Source organism: Antrostomus carolinensis, unplaced genomic scaffold (genome assembly GCF_000700745.2).
Source record: "Antrostomus carolinensis isolate BGI_N321 unplaced genomic scaffold, ASM70074v2 scaffold7207, whole genome shotgun sequence".
In the NCBI taxonomy this organism is placed as follows: domain Eukaryota; kingdom Metazoa; phylum Chordata; class Aves; order Caprimulgiformes; family Caprimulgidae; genus Antrostomus; species Antrostomus carolinensis.
The window spans coordinates 62,882-80,749 of NW_010327982.1; the positions used below are offsets into that span (position 1 = coordinate 62,882).

The 17,868-nt window shown below is 41.0% G+C and overlaps 1 protein-coding gene across 1 annotated transcript; it reads right to left on the bottom strand.

Moving 5' to 3' along the window:
• Nucleotides 1–3,621: 3,621 nt before the first annotated feature.
• Nucleotides 3,622–13,501, bottom strand: LOC104519131 (beta-tectorin). Its single transcript, XM_010172071.1, has 11 exons — nucleotides 13,447–13,501; nucleotides 12,472–12,560; nucleotides 10,488–10,678; nucleotides 9,924–10,066; nucleotides 9,772–9,844; nucleotides 7,831–7,934; nucleotides 7,670–7,753; nucleotides 7,307–7,469; nucleotides 5,261–5,330; nucleotides 4,288–4,320; nucleotides 3,622–3,823 (listed from the first exon to the last, which is right to left on the bottom strand). The coding sequence occupies exons 2-11, from the start codon at nucleotides 12,545–12,547 to the stop codon at nucleotides 3,771–3,773; spliced, it is 990 nt and encodes a 329-aa protein (XP_010170373.1). The 5' UTR covers nucleotides 12,548–12,560; nucleotides 13,447–13,501; the 3' UTR covers nucleotides 3,622–3,770.
• Nucleotides 13,502–17,868: the final 4,367 nt, after the last annotated feature.

The window sequence follows — 17,868 nt, forward strand, 5'->3', positions numbered from 1 at the left end:
CTCAATAGCTATTTTTATCTCTGCACCTGTGGGTGACAGCTGCCCTTTGGATGGAGATAATTTGGAAAGATTTGCTCTTCAGAATGGTGTGAGGAGGTTCACTGCTAATACAGGATATGTATTCTGTGATGTGTTTTCTATGTATCAAGAATTCCTATGATACTATTCTGAGATAAGTAGGGTTTTCCTTGTCCCTGACTGAGATATCAAAGCAAAACATCATGGATTTACAGAATAAAATCATGAAGTTGGTGTTCAAGTTAGGACTAAGGGAGTTTCTGTATGTGCTGTCTGGATCTGAGACATTGCCTGTGTTTATATTGTGTAATATATTGCCAATTCTGGCAGCGTATGCAATGTTTACCTTGGTGTGCTACTGAGTTGAGATCTCCCCAGAGAAAGGCTTGCAGCCCTGATGTGGTTTCACTCCTTTCAGGGTGAGCTAGCAGGGGGTACATGAGGTGGGCATATCAGGTCAGATGTAGTCTGGCATCCCTGTATCGGAATCAATTGCGTATCCTCTGATAACCAGCTACTGAGGGTTTGTTCTCAGGTTTGGATTTGAAATTGTGGGATCCCAGCACAGGATATAAGGCATTATGCTTGACTATAATTAATTCTGGCTTGACAGTCTCAGGGCCTGCTCCTTCTTTTTCGGTATTGGACCTGGGGTGGCAGGAGTGGTGGGAATGACAGTGCCACAGCACTGCTTGTTGGGGTCACTAATATAGAGTGTCAAGATGGAAAGGTGGCATGCTTGTTGGTTTGTACTGAGGATTTTGTGTTAGATGTGACTCACTCTTTCTTTCTTTGGCAATTTCTGTTGGACCTTCTTAATCGTTACTTGCATCTGCAGTGACTGTCAAAGGCCACTCAGGTTAGTGGTGTTTACCATTTGCATGTGAGAAGTGACCTATGTTTAATGAACAAAATGCATGTCAGTGTATAAGCACTATTGTGCTGCAACCTGTGTTGTTATCATCTTGAAATCTGTGTGTGTTCATCTCTCTCCTACTTCTTGCCATGACCTCAGTGGCCATGTGCTTCAGCATTGCAGTGCTGAACTGTGAGAAAGAAAGCATGTAAAAACTCATGCCTCATCAGACTTCATCCAAATAGGAGGAAGAATTGGGACAAAACCAAACTGTAATCTTTGGGAAAACAAATGTTAGGTTCTAAACAGATTATCTAAACAAATGTTGTGTCCCCTCTAACTAAGCTTCTTTTCCCTGTGTCTCTAATGACCAGCCTTGAGTTCAACTTTCAGATGCAGAGATCAAGGCAAGCATCTTCATGCCCTGCCAGCTGAAAAAAGATCCATGAGTATAGTGTATCTGAAATGATGAGGTCTTTCAAGATTTAGCTTGTGCTAAACACCTTTTGCAATCACTGTTTTTTCTGATACTGACAACATAAATAGCATTTAGGAGAACAGTGATGAGCCATATGCAGGTTAGGAAAAAGGAAGATCAGTTATTGTCTGTGTTTTTTATGCAAGTGGTTTAGGACAGATAACTTGTGCTTCCTTAAGGAACAGTAAGTAAGTGTCTCACTTCTGGAGCTGAAACCTGTTAATATGCTGCTGCCTTCTCTGGCAGATAGATCTTCTCACAGTCACCTCTGGGAGCTGTTTTTCAGTTGTGTTTGTTTGTTTTTAGCAATAAACCATTTTTTTGGACTGTAGGGAGATAGTGATCCAGATTTGGTTTGGTAATAGGGCTCTGCCCATCCTGCAACCACAGCAGGCTGGCTGAGTGAGCCCCACTCAGTACAGTAACACATGCTGGAGATATGTATGCCCAGAGGCTCCATCCCACGGTGTGCAGGGAGGTGGCCTGGGAATTTGCAAACACAAGTCACAGCTGCTGCAATCCTGCAAGGTTTGTTCCAAAGCAAAACTTATTGCATCATCAGGAAGAAAATTAATCCATTTACCAAGGAAACTTAGTTCAAGGCTTTCTGCACAAAATAGCCACGATAGGAGAGCAGCGATTGTTGCAAAGGCAAGGCAAAAGAAATGGGCTTTGGAGAAGAAGCCGATGAGTTAATCTCATTTGGCAAGGACAAGAATCTGAAGAGGTAAAGCTGCTTGGCAGGAAGTGTTGAAACTTGGGTTGTTAGTGGCAGGAGGGAAGGAGAAAGAGAGGCAAAGCAGCAAACGGGAGAAAAACCTGAAGAGTCGTTATCTCTGATCAAATTCTCCTGTGGTGCAGAAAACATTCAATAGGTTTGCTCTGCTTTAGAAACTTGTACCACTAAGAATTACTTCAGAGTGACAAATCTAATTCTTGGAAGTGACAGCCCTTCTAACGCTGGTCTGTCTAAATCGAACAATTCTGTCCAGAGAGTGCCCTCTGTTGTGTGTAATGGCTAAATGCACGACCACTGCATTTTCTGCAGCCTGTCAGGGTGGATGCTGTTTGCTATCATTTCAAATATTCATAAACACCTTTATTTTGCTCAGTTACCTATAAATACGTATGGGCTGAAGTTGCACCTACAGGAACAAATAGAGTCCATGGTAAGGGGGATGTGTGTGTATTTGAAAACTGTGTCTGTAATGTATCATCTTCTAGCTACACATTATCTTCATAACAATGAGGTTTCAAAAAGAAATTAAATCTTTAAATTAATAGAATTATTCAGGAGGTTTCCTCTCTACAAACAATAGCAAAAATTTTATAATGTGCTTATGCAGCAGTATGTACAGACACAAGTACCCTCCCTGTGTTCATTAACAGGAAGTGTAACACCTGTACTCATTCTTCTCTCTTTCACATTTAGGATCCTGGAAGTTTCATTGAAAAGGCCTAGTCAAGAGTTTTGTTCAATATTGTTTTAGTAATTACTTTAAGTAAGGAACCTACCATCACTCTTGCTGGGAAATTGTTTCATATCATGTCATGGTATTTCCTGCTCTTTAGAAATCATGGTTTCCCTTTCTAGTGATTTATTCTTAGTACTATTTAAGACCTGTTGTTAGTCAGGTACAGAGCTAACACCTGGGCCCTCTTGTATCTGACACCAGCTATGACTCCAAGGGAAGTGTGAAGCTCATTAGCTTGTTTCCCAGCCTCAGATGTGCTTAATTTGCATCCACACCATGCAGCTATCCAGCACTGAGCCTGTCCCGTCAGCAAGACATCCTACTCCTAACAGTGTTGTACCCACTGCAGCTTCTGTTGTACTCTACTTAACCCAAGCAATCAATACTGACAATACTGGCAAGCAGGAAAGAAATGTCAGGTAATTAATTCTGAGAACCTTCTAACTATTGCTACATTAAAAGTATCCTTTTCTCCCATCTTTGACATGTTAGGTTAGTTTTAATTCTTTTTCAAAGGCTTTACAGATCAAGCTAGGACCTTGCAAGACCAGACCTGGAGGGGAGTTTGGTACCACACTGAGACTGACAGGGAAGGGGGACCCTGATGGGATATTTGGTGATGAAAAATTATGAGTTTGCATATTTCTATGTTCCTTATAGAAACAAGTACAGTTATCATTGCGATGATTTAAAAGGAGGCATCAGTAGAATATATAACTCAAGTGGTTTCACTAGTTTAAAACACCCACAGTGACTGGGACTGCTTTGGGATTCACTAGCATTAGAGGCAAAGAGCTCATGGAATGTTTTATTTATGTGGTGAAATGGTGCACAAGGATTTTTTTGTGAATTTCATTTTTCCTTTTTAAAATTAACATCTTCAGTAAAGAAGTCCAGTCCAAACAGGAGTGAGAAAAATTAAGAAACACAGCTGGGCTGTGTTTTATAATAAAACAGCACAAAATCCAATCGCAAAGAATAGGTGGAAGATGATATCTGCAAGAGAAACACAAACTAAATGTGAGTACTTCTCTGTCAGCTGCCTTTCATGTTCTCTTCCCACCCCCGTCAATGCAACTGCATGCCCCTAATGTGGCTCTGTCACCATATCAAGTTTTAATAGGCTTTGAAAGGCCTTTTTTAAACCCTTTCTGAATAGAAATGCTTTCAGACATCTGTGTTAACCCAGTGAAACATGCTTGTTTCTTTTTGGGAAGAGGGTGTGAAAATAAGGGAAAGTAATTGGAAGTTATTGGTATGATTTTATTGTCCAGAGTGAGGGATGTGTCAAAAGGAGGAAAACAAAGTGTTAACATTGATTTAATTTTGAAATAATTCCCTTTATGTCAAATTTACTAGATTTTTCAGCTCTTTCTTTGAGCTATGGGTTTTATGTTGACAGAGTCACTCAAAATCTGTATTTGGGATTTATATTTTCATTGTCATACTTTGTTATTTACCTGAGAGTGTATAAAATCTGGATAAACCTTTGCCTGTATAAAATAAGAGAAAAAGATAACATTGGGATGGCATGTTTAAAATAGGGAAAAGTACACCAGTGTGCTTTGTAAAAGCAGAACAGATAACATTTGCCACATCTTGAAGCTGTGGATATTTCTTCCTCTTGGATTTATTGTCTGAAGTTATAAAAGGATCCTCAGTTCTTTTGCCTTCTAAAATTGATGAGGTTTTACTGGTGCAACATACTGAATTGTAATAATGCTGCTCTATATGTATTTATAATTTTAAATTGACTTTCAGGTTGGTGTGGATGTAGTTGATAAGCTACTATAAAGGGCTCTGTCGAAAACATGATTTAGGCATACCTTGTTCCAAGGACCTGTTTCAAAAGATAAGCTGGATCTGCAGAATTAAACCAGCTCGGGAAGAAGTTCCTTAGTGCCTCCAGGAGGCAGCAGTTCCATGAAACAGGCATTGTTTTATAATGGAAAAACCTGATTACAGTTCAGTTTGGGTATCAGGAGGGATAGACATGAAGGGTTAACCTACCAGGGTTATGTTTATGCTGAAGTACTAACCCACAGTGTAAAGAAAAGCTTTCCTACTGCTCCTAAGCTTGACCTCTCTCCCACTCATGAGCAATCTATTAGAGCTTGTCTGTTGCTGGTCAAATACAGGTGAGCAGAGTTGACATTGCTAACTGGGTGTGTAAATGGTTTGGCTATTTATCATTAATGCCAAATGGGGGCCTTTACTCACTTTGTAAACGAGAAGAGGTTCAGTGAGCTCTTCTGCTAGGGCTCTGAGTCCAGAGGGGACCAACTTCTGTTTGAGAGTCTTGCTGCCATGGGGAAAAGGGCTCTGGCAGAAGGCTTTGGGTCCCTCTGCTTGCTCCTGCTCTGTGAGCCATGCATGGCTCCCAACTTCATTGCTTCCCAAAGGGAGAAACACCCCAGACACCGAGTCACTTACTGCGTACAGTGATCTCCGCCACTAAAACACCTCCAGTTTGTTCCATGCGCTGTTTTCTTTTGTCACATGTCTCAAGAGATCAGAGAGAAGGTCATGTATATCGAAAAAAATTAAAATAATTTAAAAATTCAAACTCAACTTTCATGTTTCCAACCATGGAAATTAAGTCTGTGTCAATATTGCTGCATATTTTCTAGGGAATTTTTTCCCCCTGTAATTATTGGGGGTTTTTTGGTGCAGGAGAGATTTAAGGAGAATCTTTACAGTACATTTTCTGAGGATTTTGGTTTGCCACAGCCCTTACAATGACTGTCAGTGTAAATGCTCTTTTCAGCTGTGAGATGGCAGGAGCCCACATGGGTGTCCGCTTGCTAATCACAGGTCCTCCTGGGCTGCCCTTTCCACCCTGCCTTAAACAAAACGCCTGTCAAGCAGGAAGGGGAGAGCTGAGCTCCGTCTATTTAACCCATGACCTCTGTGAAGGCTTCTCTTGTTTATTGCTAATTATAGTTGTTGCCCATTGGGTCGAAACAGGAAGCACCGAATCCCTCATATATAGATCATCTCATGTCCAGCACTAATGATGCTTGTCAGAGCTGACAAGGTCTGTATTGGAGGCAAGTGCTCTGCAGATTAAAGGTCCTTGTCTGTCCCCTGACCTTTGCAGATCCCCAGCTGTGGGTATTATTTTTTTACAAACTCAGCATGTGGTAATTGTGGTGATGAGTTGCTTGTAAGCATAGACGCCCCAGCTTGGTTCAACCTTAATTGCAGCAGACCACCAGCTGCATTTATTTGGTTGGGAGTGGACTCAAGGGATGGTAGCCTGATAGAGCAATTATCCTACACTGGAAGTTGAGGAGGGAATTCTACCCTGTGCCTGAAAGGATGATGTAGATGTTTGGCAGTACTGTCAGAAAAGCAGATTTTGTGTTTTTGTTTTAACTCTGGTCTGTGGCTGGATAAAAGGTTGAAGAAATCTTTAAAAATAAACAACAAAATCCTAAGCCCAGAGTTTTTTCTTTTGCCATTGAAACTTAGAATTTCTAACAATGCAGTTTTATCAAACATGCAGATTTTGCACAAATCAGTGCTCCCTGCTTAGTGCTGATGCTGGGTAATAAACTGCTATCTTAATTTATCTCTTGGACAGAGAAAGGATTTAGAAATAAAAGTTGGTTTCACCAGGAACGATGCTTTCTCTTCTCCAGCAAGAAATATTTGTTGCTGAAACAAAAATATGTCAGCCAAAGAGTACTTTGGGCTTTCATGTCAGGTTAAATAAAATTTGATGTCATTTTATAGCAATGACACATTCATTGCATGAGACAAAGAATAGTGAAGCTCTGAGTGAAGGAGGGAGAGAGAAATCTTTGATGAAAGACACTTTAGTGACCCTCGCCCTTGCATCAGTTGGTGCAAGCAGTGCACACCTCCCCATCCTATATAACATGCCTGTACAGCACCCCCACCTTGTTCCTACCTAAGGTCACAGGAACCTACTCTTCAACCTCAGTTCCTTCTCCAGTGACAATTTATGTATTTCATGCAGAACAGGATGGCTGCAAGAGCAGTGACTTACTGCAGCGCAGCAGGATAATGAGAGGATTTTCCCTGGGAAGAGGGTTGGGGAGATTTCATTTGACTAGCAGTGGTGAGCTTTGAGCCAGGCTCTCCCACTGCCCCCACAGTGCCCTCAGCACCGATTTATTTGGTAAAATGGCAAAAGCTCTACTTTTTCCCTTTTTTCCAGGCTTGTGTTTAACTGTAGCTGTTTGTCAGACACTGGGATATTGACAAGAACTGAGTTTTTTAAAGTGCTACGTTATTTCTCAATACATTTAAACAAGTTGCCCAAGGTTGCATGCAGCACCTGTGGCATGACAGGGTCGGGGTGCAGGGCTGGCCACTCAGGCTCATGCATGGTGGTGGTTCCATCTACTGAAAGCTCTGGCACTGGCTCTGCACCCAACATACCCTCAGGGAGGTCTCGATATCCTCTGTCTAAATTTAGCACCCTGTGTTTCTCTGGGAGGGAGGCCTTACCACCGGGCAGGAGAACTTCTCACTGTCGCAGACATGTGTCTCGCAGTGCAGCCAGACCTTGGACAGCTTGGGGATGTTACGGAAGCGGAAAGCGTTGAACTGGAACGTTGCCCGACTCGTTTTCCCATTCTCATGCACAAGAATGGAGTTGTCTGTGGCACACCTGTGTTGTGTGTGGAGAAGCAGTGTCAGAGCCTACATGGCTTCAGTGAAATATCTCCTGAGGTTACAGTCTGATGGATGCATTTGCCTTGCTGGGGGCCAGCTTCTCTTTTGCCCCCTCTCATCCCCCAGCCCCCGGTTTTCTGTCATCCTCAGGACTGAGCTGACTAGAGGTGCTCCCTGGGTCCCACCAGCACTTACCCCTTGGTGATCAGAGGCCAGTGGATCTGGTAGAAATACTCTGAGGAGGGAGTTGCCCAGCAGTTGTTGAGAACAACTTTGAACCTGGGGAGACACAAACTCAATTAACAAGGAATGTCCTGATTGCCAATTTATTAATTATTGCTCCTTCCCTTGCCTACCTGTCACTTAAGCCCTTAGCTTCCACTCCAGCAAATATGTCGGAACCAATTTCTGATGTTTCAACAACAAAAGGGGCTTCTTTTATACTTGAAAACTTGGCATTCTTTGAAAGACAAAGAAAAAGGCATCATACATTACTGGTAACATGCAAAGCAAAGGCATGTGGCAACTTCAGACAGCTCTGGAGAAATGGACCTCGGAAGTCTGGGTTATTACCTGCAAGCTCCAAACTCTATACCTAGTAGTAGGGCTATTGCAAGATGGTGTTTAAATATCTTTATGATGCACTGAAGTTAAGGCCCAAGGCTGTGTTTAGATTAGTGATCCATGGCTGTTAAGCACCCCGAGAGATACTCATTTAACCAAAGATTTCTCCCAAAGGAGAGAACTTGCAGAAGTACTGTCACAAAACTCTCATCAGTCCATGTGCTAAAACGAGTTGAAGGTGGTATAGTGCTTCTTTTCCCAAACTCTATTGCTCTACACTGTTTTAGGGTATTATCTTGCTTTTCTTCACAAGGTTTCAGTGCTGAAGGTCTGATTTACATTCAGGCTGCAGCCCTTCAAGCTGCACCACAGCGTGATGTGCTGCATTATTAATGGTGTGTCACAGGCTAAAGTCTAGGTGAGACTGAACTGTTTCCGCTGGATTACACTGCAGATAGGTGCTGCTTCTGGATGAAGAAATGGGACAATGAAGCACCTGGAAGTATGGCCTACCAGAGGCATTATTTCCATTTTGCTAGGAAAAAAAAAAATCAACATTTCATTGAAATTAACCTTTTCTCCCCAGTGAAAACATGAACAAGGTAACCAAGGGATGATCTATTAGCTTTCTGAGCTTGTTCGGCATTTGTGCTCAGGGGAAAAATGTGTTAGTACAGTTCAGCCACTCACTCCTTGACTCCTGGGAGTCCCATGGCCATTAGAACAAGACAGTCATTTGTCAAAAAGAAAAGAAAAAAAAAAAAAGTACCAGAGATCCATTGCTGACTGTCCGTCATTTGTTTACAGCCGTTCTGTCAGGAGTTGATAGGAGCACTGTGGTACATCCTTGGACCTTGCCAGTACATACTGCCAGTGTGCCACATATCAGTAAAAAAGACCACATGGGCTTTCATGTGGCATTCCAAGGCTGGCAAAATGTTTAGTGATCAATTGGTGCCCAAAATGCAGGGTGTGGGAGGAGAGAGTTCTGTCAGTCCATCTTGTGCTAGATCCTCCCTCTACCTCTACCAGGCCTATAAATTTAACAGAGTATGCTATTAGTTGTGCTTTTTCTAGCTCTGCTAAAATAGAGGGGTGGCTTTGGTGCTTTTGACTGTGCTTTGGTGGAAAAAAGACTCCAAGAGCAGGAGCTTGCTGCTTCAGCAGCACAGTGGAGCTGTGGGGAGGAGAGAGATGTTTCAAGAGATTGGTTGGCTATCCATGGATCATATTTTGTTGGAAACAAAATTCCAGCATGACCTAAAGATCTCTGGGGAACACAAAATATCTGTCAGGTGAGAGGACCAGGAAACAAACTGCAAGACAAACACATGGAGCTATCTATAGAGTATTTATAGACAGTACATATATATATATAGTGATAGCAGTGGTGCCTGCAGATAGACACTGCTCTTTGAGTGGGACTTCAAACAAGTTTTGGTTTTTCTTATAAAACCTATCAGCATGTTAGAAATGTACCTCTCAGCAGAAAAAACTGCCTGATTTGAAGGGATTAAAAGAACACTTGGCATGTGTCTGCTCTGTTTGGTTTAAGCATATCCCTGTTAATCAGCAGAAACAAGGACCCCTGCAAACCCCACTGTAATTATCTGTTCCAGGTTAATAATGTGCTCCGCAACACATAAAAGGAGCAGCAGCCCTTTTTTTCCAGCTTTTAGGGTGAACCCTGTGGAAAGTGAAGGCAAGAAGCTGTCTGGGCAAATACCACTTACAGAGTAGAAGTTGAGGGACAACTGACTTTCAAATGAGCCGGAGCTTCCGTTCTTCACATGGATGGTGGCCACCCTGGGGACATAACAAAATTTCTGTGAGTGAGATGTGGTACTGAACATGGGATGAGGTGCACTCCCAGAAGAGGACATACCTTTGGTCAAAGGCAGCCTGGTTCACCAGGTAGTTGGCATTGTATGTGCAGGTGAATGAGTAATTCACAGGCTGGCTCTTCACAATTACTGAGGAGTCATTGGAGATGATGGAGTTGTAGAAGTGATAAACAGGGTTCTTGAACTGTGGATGGTGAGACAGAAATGTAGGCAGTAGTGAATCTTTGAGGCATCAGGAACAGCTCAGTACTTTGAAATGTGAAGACTCAATCTTGTGACAAAACACCAGACCCAAAGAAACATGGATTTGTAGCTCTTTGTATGCTGCCTCTATATATGCCTTATTGTATATATGTTCTGTGTAATACATGTGCAAATGGGTGACTAACTCAGAGACTAATATCACTAAACTGTGAGTATTTTGCCTGTAGATGAAAAGTGCAACTATTTGATTCTTCCTTTTTCCTTCTCCCCAATACTGGGGTTTGCTTCCTCCTTCCATCAGTACTTGAAGCCTACTCTGAGCTGAAGCAAGCAGGACTCTCTCAAGCGAGTCCAATCAGTTTCTGAGTCCAGCTCAGAAATGTTGACATTGACAGTCTTACCTCTGACTGTGTCCCACAGTATGATTTGTTTTTAGGTGACAGGTCTGGGATTGTGAATTGGTAATATCCCGAATCGTGGATCCCATTGTAGCAAATGCCTCCAAGTGCCAGCTGATTAACCTCCCATCCATAAGGACACTCCGGAATTTTGGTAATGATGGTTTTAGGATAGCAGTATACCAGAATTACATCTGCAAGGAAAATAATACACCTAGAGTGAAACTCAGTGATATTTTTCTTTTAAGAGGTGGGTCTCCACACCTGCTTTCCATTGTGATTAAACTGTGAGCAGGGGTGTGTGTTGAAAGGTTCCCTAAAATGAGCAGATTTTACTACACAAAACTGACCTTTGAGTTGTTAAATTTTGTCCTCTTTGGAAGAGTTTGGCCTTTGCCTTCTAATCAGTGCAGAACTTCATGTAATTTTTTATCTTTCTGGAATAGCTGATTAAGGAGCAGAGACACTGGTAAGAAACCTGAAGTGAAAAATTGCTGCACTGAAATCTGTCAGATTACGCTGCAGAGCTGGCTTCTTTAACACCACTGACTCCATAAATATAATCTTGGTGAAGTTGTCAGGCTTTGGCAGATGTGCACCTTTCTATAGCGGTGTTAGATCTAGGCCACGATACATATTCTGCCCTTTCTCTCCTTGCACTGGCATTGCAATGCCAGTGTAAACTGAATTTTTAGAATTCTCAAGTTAAAAGCTAAGATCTAAAAATGAACTGAAAAGCCTAGACCTGTTAATGGCAATAATAAATGAACCAAAATCCTAGCCCTGTTAACAGCAATGGTTAATAGCAGTGCAATACGTTTCCAGACATGGTGATTGCTAATACAACCATGAATATTGAACATTGTGACTTACAGACTGATTGCTTCATGACAGCAGAATTGGACATTTTTCAAAGAGAATGAGGCAGTGCGAATTTGGATGTCTGATGGGAATTTAAAGGGCAAATATTGACTAACCATTAGTGACCTGAAAATTGAGAAAGACTTCCAATTGCTACAGTCAGAAAAAAGACACTCTGTCTGGAATTATTAAATTATTTATTTTAAAGTCCTTGACACTCTAATTTTTTTATGGTAAAAGCCTCATTTTTCAGCCTTTCCATGTCAGACAATACTTGGGGAAAGTCAGCTAAGGGACCTTAACAACTCGATCCTTTCTGGTCAACAAACCTTCAACATACACAGGCTGATCTGCTTATGTTGATTGTCAGATTTGTAACTCTGGGGACTTTACAGGTATGAAAATTCCTGCAGTTCACAGAAACTGCTTATGTAAGCAAAGGTTCTGAAATAAAAGGCTAGAGGGCCAAATACTTAAGATGCACCATGAAATTACCGGCAGTAGTCTGACACCAATCACCCACATACAAAGGAAATGCTCTATGTTGAGGTGTATTGCAATGCATTTCTAAAGCACATTTCTTAATTGTAGTGAATGCTACTTTACAGGTCTGTCTGGCACCAGATCATTTGAATTTCTAAGCAGAAATCAATGTGCAATTAGAGCCTTAGTTTAAATGATTTTTGTTTTGTCGTGTTTGACGTTGCAGTTTGGTTCAAGAGTTCAGCCCAGCACATTCATTCACCACTAGTCATCTGATTGAAGTCTGTGGGACTAAAGCCCAGTTTGGGCAGCAAAGATCTGCTGCATCTATCATGTGCTATTACAGATAATTTCCAATTGATGTTTTTTTTGCCATTTTATGCCTGAATTCTGCTTGTGCTTAACTTTATTGCACTATGATTACTGCACAGAGTTAAGCATATGCCTCTGTGGGGCTAGGACTTTAGTGGTGCTTGCTTTACTGTGCTAGCTGAAAGCAGATCAATAAAAGAAATGTAAGGATTAGCTCTCCAGAATCCACAGTTTAACTTTCTGAAGAAAAACCTTTCCATTTTTAAATAGAAAAAAACCCTTTGACAGCTTAATTACAAGAGAAGAGCATAGGAGACTGAAGTTATTTTACCTGCTTTATTTGGACTGCAAGGCCCCGCAAAAGCTTCAGCCAAGATGACCAGCAGATAAACAGTAAGAGTCACCATTTCTTGCAGTGATCTGAGGACACAGGGAATAAAAGCTGAAAATATCTTTAAAATTGGAAATCAAAAAATGCATTGGTGCAGACTCAAAGCTATAGCTACTATTAAACATATTCTTGCAGAGAGAAACAAATAACATTACTGATATTCTGTCACCCAACTTAATTGCATCTATAGGATAAATATTTCCAAGTCTATTAATATCGCAGGGTCACTATTGTGCCAATTTTACTATTTCAGTTTAGTGGACACTTTGAATTATTCTAGGTTTTCTTTGTTTTTGTAAAGTGTTTAAACCTAAAGTGTTAGTACAACCAAATGAAACTGAAACAATGGGATCTGAGAAAAGAGGGAATAAAAATGACTAGAAGAAATATGATGCAATAACATATATATTGTGCTTATAAATTTAATGTTGAAACTGTTCTCTGTGGTGCTGGCTATCCCGATGTATATAATCTTTACTGCATGTAGCTCAGTTTTGGTAAATTATGCATTTTCTTCTTTACTGCTAATTGTTGAGTTTGTAGGAAAACATACATAGCAGTAATTTACATTTCTACTTCAGGCCTCAAACCTACAAATTGTTACCCACAGAGACAACCATGTACAGCCTGTGGGACTGGGACCAGAGTTCTCATATTTGCCCCCTGTAGACACTCTTCAGTGTCTGCCCTTATATACACATCACTGAGCAGACTGTCAGATGTAACAAATATCATTTAGGTAGAGGAAAAAAAATCTTCCTGATTAAGTATTTCCAACAAAACGATTTTCAACATTTTCATTCAGCCTCTATTTAAAAATATCTATTTATAAAAGGCTCATACAGTACGTTTCAGTGACAGTTCCTTCTAATTATAATCCTATGCATTCTATAAGAAATTAAGTATTATACCTACGAGACAGGAAGGAGCTAAGTATTTCAGATTTTCATTCCGGTCTTATTCCAATAGCTGCGCCGTCAGCTCTTCCCAAGATGTCCTCTTTCAAATGAACCCAGCTGGTGTTATCTTCGCTTTATATAAGCAATCTTGTAAAAGGAGCCCATCTCTGGTTAAATCTCAACCCGTCAGTATTGTCCAGTGTGGGAGGAAAAAAAAAAAAAAAAGAGTTATAGAAAAGCAGTTCTCTTTCTCTAGATGGGACTGTATTGCTGCTATTTGATTTTTAAAAAATTCTTTCTATGGTGGCTTTTTACAGATCTTTAAAATAATTGAACAGAAACCTGCTGAAGGCATAGAACTGGCACACAATTTTTGTTTTACAAGTTAATTAGGGGAATGTAGAATTTCTGCAGAAGTGAAACAACAGCTGCCTTCTAAAATTCAGTGAAAATGTATTTATAGAAATTTATAGAAATTAGATGCCTGGCTTGAATGGCTTCTTGACAATGTGAAGTGGACAAAAGTAATTTCCACAGAAGATATACCACCTTTGGGGGTGTTTTATTTACTTATTTTTTCTAAAAGTTCACAGGCATGTAATCTGAGTTTTGGTAGGCTCTTCCATAAGCCTAAGTATCACGCTATATAATTATAAAATTATAATACATAATCATATGTATGTATAACACTATGTAATATACATTAAGTATTACAGTATAGAATGTGTAAAATTTACTATTGGACAGAAAACTGAAACAAATTTGTTCTTCATGTGACCATCAGTCATGTGGTCACCATATGACAGTCTTGGTCAGCTGGTAAAATTTTCTATTACATCCTGTTTGTGTTAGCTTTTAGTGGTAGGGCCAGAAAAAAGATTCTGCTGCTATTTTACATGCCTGCATAAAAAATGTGGACGATAAACAGTCTTGCCATGTAAGCTGGCATGACCCCAACTTTGGGCATGTCTGTATCCACCCAGATCCAGATGTTGTTGAGTTACACATGCTCTAACCTCTGGCTTGAGTCACAAAACACAGAGGATCTCACTGACCTTGCCTGTGGGACCCAGTCCTGTAGGGCTCCTCAGAGATTATTTTGGTGTCTCCTTCTATGGAGTTACCACAATGGACAGAGCCTCATTCTGTCCCATCCATGGCAAGGGTTTGGTGTAGGTTTTCTGTCTCTCAAGCAATTTTTGGCATATGGGGTTATGTTCCCATAATTATATGTTCCTTCATTATATGTAAGGCTGTTCCAGTTGTCATTAGTCTGGAGAGTTTGAGGGAGGAGGGAGTGGGATGGAAGAGCACAGGGGCCCTGACCTTAACCTGAAATGCTGGACAACAGGGTTTCAGCTTTCCTGTGGCTCCTCCTGTGGGTGAGATTTATGGCCACACCTTCAGGAGAGCAGTCACTGCTCTAAATCCAGACTGCCAGGAGTGTCACAAGCCAGATGGCATGAGCAAAGCATGGCTGTGACTACACTGGGTGTTATAAGGGATGCTAGGTCTTGCCCAGTGATGATGGTGTGCAGGTGAATCTACAATGATATGAAAATATTTATCTGTAATTAGGGTGGCTTCTACTTCTGTTCCAAAGCTCTAAAGAAAGGTTTAAAGGCTTATAAAGTTCTGTGTTTGATTTCAAATAATAAACCTGAAGCTAGACCTGAAGTTTCATAAGGATTGCAGTACAGAGCACATAAAGTTATAGGCTGCTCCCACTATTCTTATGAGGCAAATCCTGCAAGCCATCACATTCTGATTTAAATGAGATTACTTAAAAATGTACACATGGATAAAAGCCTTTGGCCAGGGTTTGTTGTTATTTTAATTGAATTAAAGAATAATCTACTGGACAAGAACCAAAGCTCGTAAATGATTTGGTGTGACCTAACTAGGTATTATCCTCATCAGAAATCCTAAAATAAGGAAGATTTAACTCCAGGTGTCTGTTTTATAGCCTCATCCCAAATCCGTCTGCAGGCACAGAGGTGCAAATTTGATTTCCTAAGCCCAACTGACTATACATTGTGTAAACATTCACTTATTTTTGTCTTTCTGTGTATGTGAGTGTGTATTTGTTCTGGAACCAGAACTCGGGGGTTTCTGGTGAGACATTATGACCCACCCTGTTATCAAGCATATATAGCCCAGAAACAAGGGGAGGCTTGCAGGAGAAAGCTTGTGACCTGGGGCACGAGAAAGGCCTCATGAACTTGTACAAACTGTTTTGTCAAGCTCAAGGGATCAGATTCAGCCCTGGGGTTGGACTTGTTCTCTCAGGTCTGCCCACACAGGGCTGATTTGGAGCATAAGATATTTGACCAACCTTGATTAGGCAGAGTGTAAATGCCTTGCTAAAAATGATGCAAGTGGTCAACCTCACCATAACATTAACAAAGCACTTGAAACACAGATTAGCTTTGTTCTGATGATTTTTAGCAACTACTGCAATTAAATTATCATTGCTGTAATTCTACAGGCTTCAGTGGAATTACTCCAAGATGGATCTAGTCCCATAATTTTTGAAAGAAAATAAATCTCTCGCTATCTTCTCACAGAAAAGTAATCTCTGTGTACATGATACCCCTTTTAGGTGAAAGGTAGAAAACAGAATGAAATCCATGAAACAAATTTGGCAGTAGTGCCAGCTGGTGTATAGCAGTTTGCTTTTGCATAAGAAACAAGCACAATATGTACCTAAGACAACCAGCATTTGATACCTGCTCTGGTCAAAGGTGAAGGCTTGAGGAAGGGTTAGGTTTCCCTCAGTAATTGCACACACAGAAAAAGGAAAGCCATTAAATTGCAAAGCAGACCATTGAGGTTTGTTGCGTTTCCCTGACTCTTTCCAAGCCCACTGAATAATCTCAGCAATCTAAGTATCTGTAAGGATTCTGACAAAGAGCAAATGAAGGCCTTATTATCAATTTCACCTCCAAGGGCAGTTTGTCTCTCCAGCTTTGTTCCTTGCATTGTGATGGAAAGCTGTGTGAGTATCTACTGTCTGGTTCTTACATGAAGAAAACGAGGTTCTGCTGTTTGAATCTGCAAGGGATATGGTGACGTCCAGTTTTCATTGTTTTGGATAAAATAATATATCTGAAGAGCCCTTAGCTATATGGAAGGACTTGATGGGGTAATGAGGATCAATATTGCAGGAGTGAGATCTGGTGACACTTGCCTAGAGGCTGCAGTGTATTGATGATGGTGTTTCCAACCACGAAAACCTGGCATACTTGTCTGAAATAAGTGGTGTATTTGCCCCACAGGTGTGGAGACATCCATGCTGTGTCTGGAAGCATGGTAACTGCATTTGTATTGGGCCTGATCTGAATTAATGGGTCTTGTTGGAAATGCAGCACTATGTTGGCACAAATAAACTTGTCCTGGATTCTAAGTTTACAGTAAACTATGCTGTGTAGACTCATTGCCTCAAGACATAAATACTGTATGGATTTCAACATTATTTGCCTTTTATAGAATAAATACCTTTCCAATATTTAGTTACTCATGGCACATGGTTGGTCAGTCACTTCAGCACGTGATTGAGTCACCAGCCCTGGAGGTATTTAAAAGATGTGTAGATGTGGCACTTAGAGCCACGGTTTATTGGTGAACTTGGCAGTGTTTGGTTTATGGTTGGGCTCAATGATCTTGAAGGTCTTTTCCAACCTAAATGATTCTGTGATTCTATTCTATGTTTCAGCCTTGTGAGCAGATGATAGAACTGTGCAGGTGCACAATAGAGCACCTGGGACCCACAGATATCCTGCACCCTAAGTCCTCGGGTGCTGACATTCTTCAGTAACTGCACAAAACAACTCAGAAGCAGGGGAAATTAGGGGAAATTGTGTTTGTGGAAGAGTTACCTGAAAATCAGAAATGGAGGTTCGGGCCACCGGAAGAGACAGTCTTCTGCTCTAAACTTCCTCATGCATCACCTGTCTGTCTGTCTAACTACGCAACACTGAATCAAAATTTTTTGGCAGTCACCCGCAGCCATACGCTGGGTGAGACGGTGCTGCTGTTGGTACATGCACTCCCTGGGGTGTGGGTGAGCACAGACGCTCAGCTGAAGAGGCATTCCCTTGACATTTCTGCAGTCCAAGGCATTCACACAGACATTTACAACAGCAAATCTCGCCAAGCACAGAATTGTGTCTGAATAATCATATTTCATGTTCATTTGAATGCCTCATCCTGTTGCTGTTTAGCTTGGCCAGCATTTTCAGAGTAATATTTTTTGGAAGCTTCTTCAGCAAAATTCTGCCTGGAGTTCACTACTGTTGGAACAAAACATCAGTTTCCAGCTGAGTTTCCTTGAAGACTTTGTGTGGGTAAGTGTATTGTTTGGTGTATTTTTTTATGGACTGTCTTGGAGCTAGCTAGTTATGCAGGACAAGGATTTGGGGCTTGATTTAATAAAGGC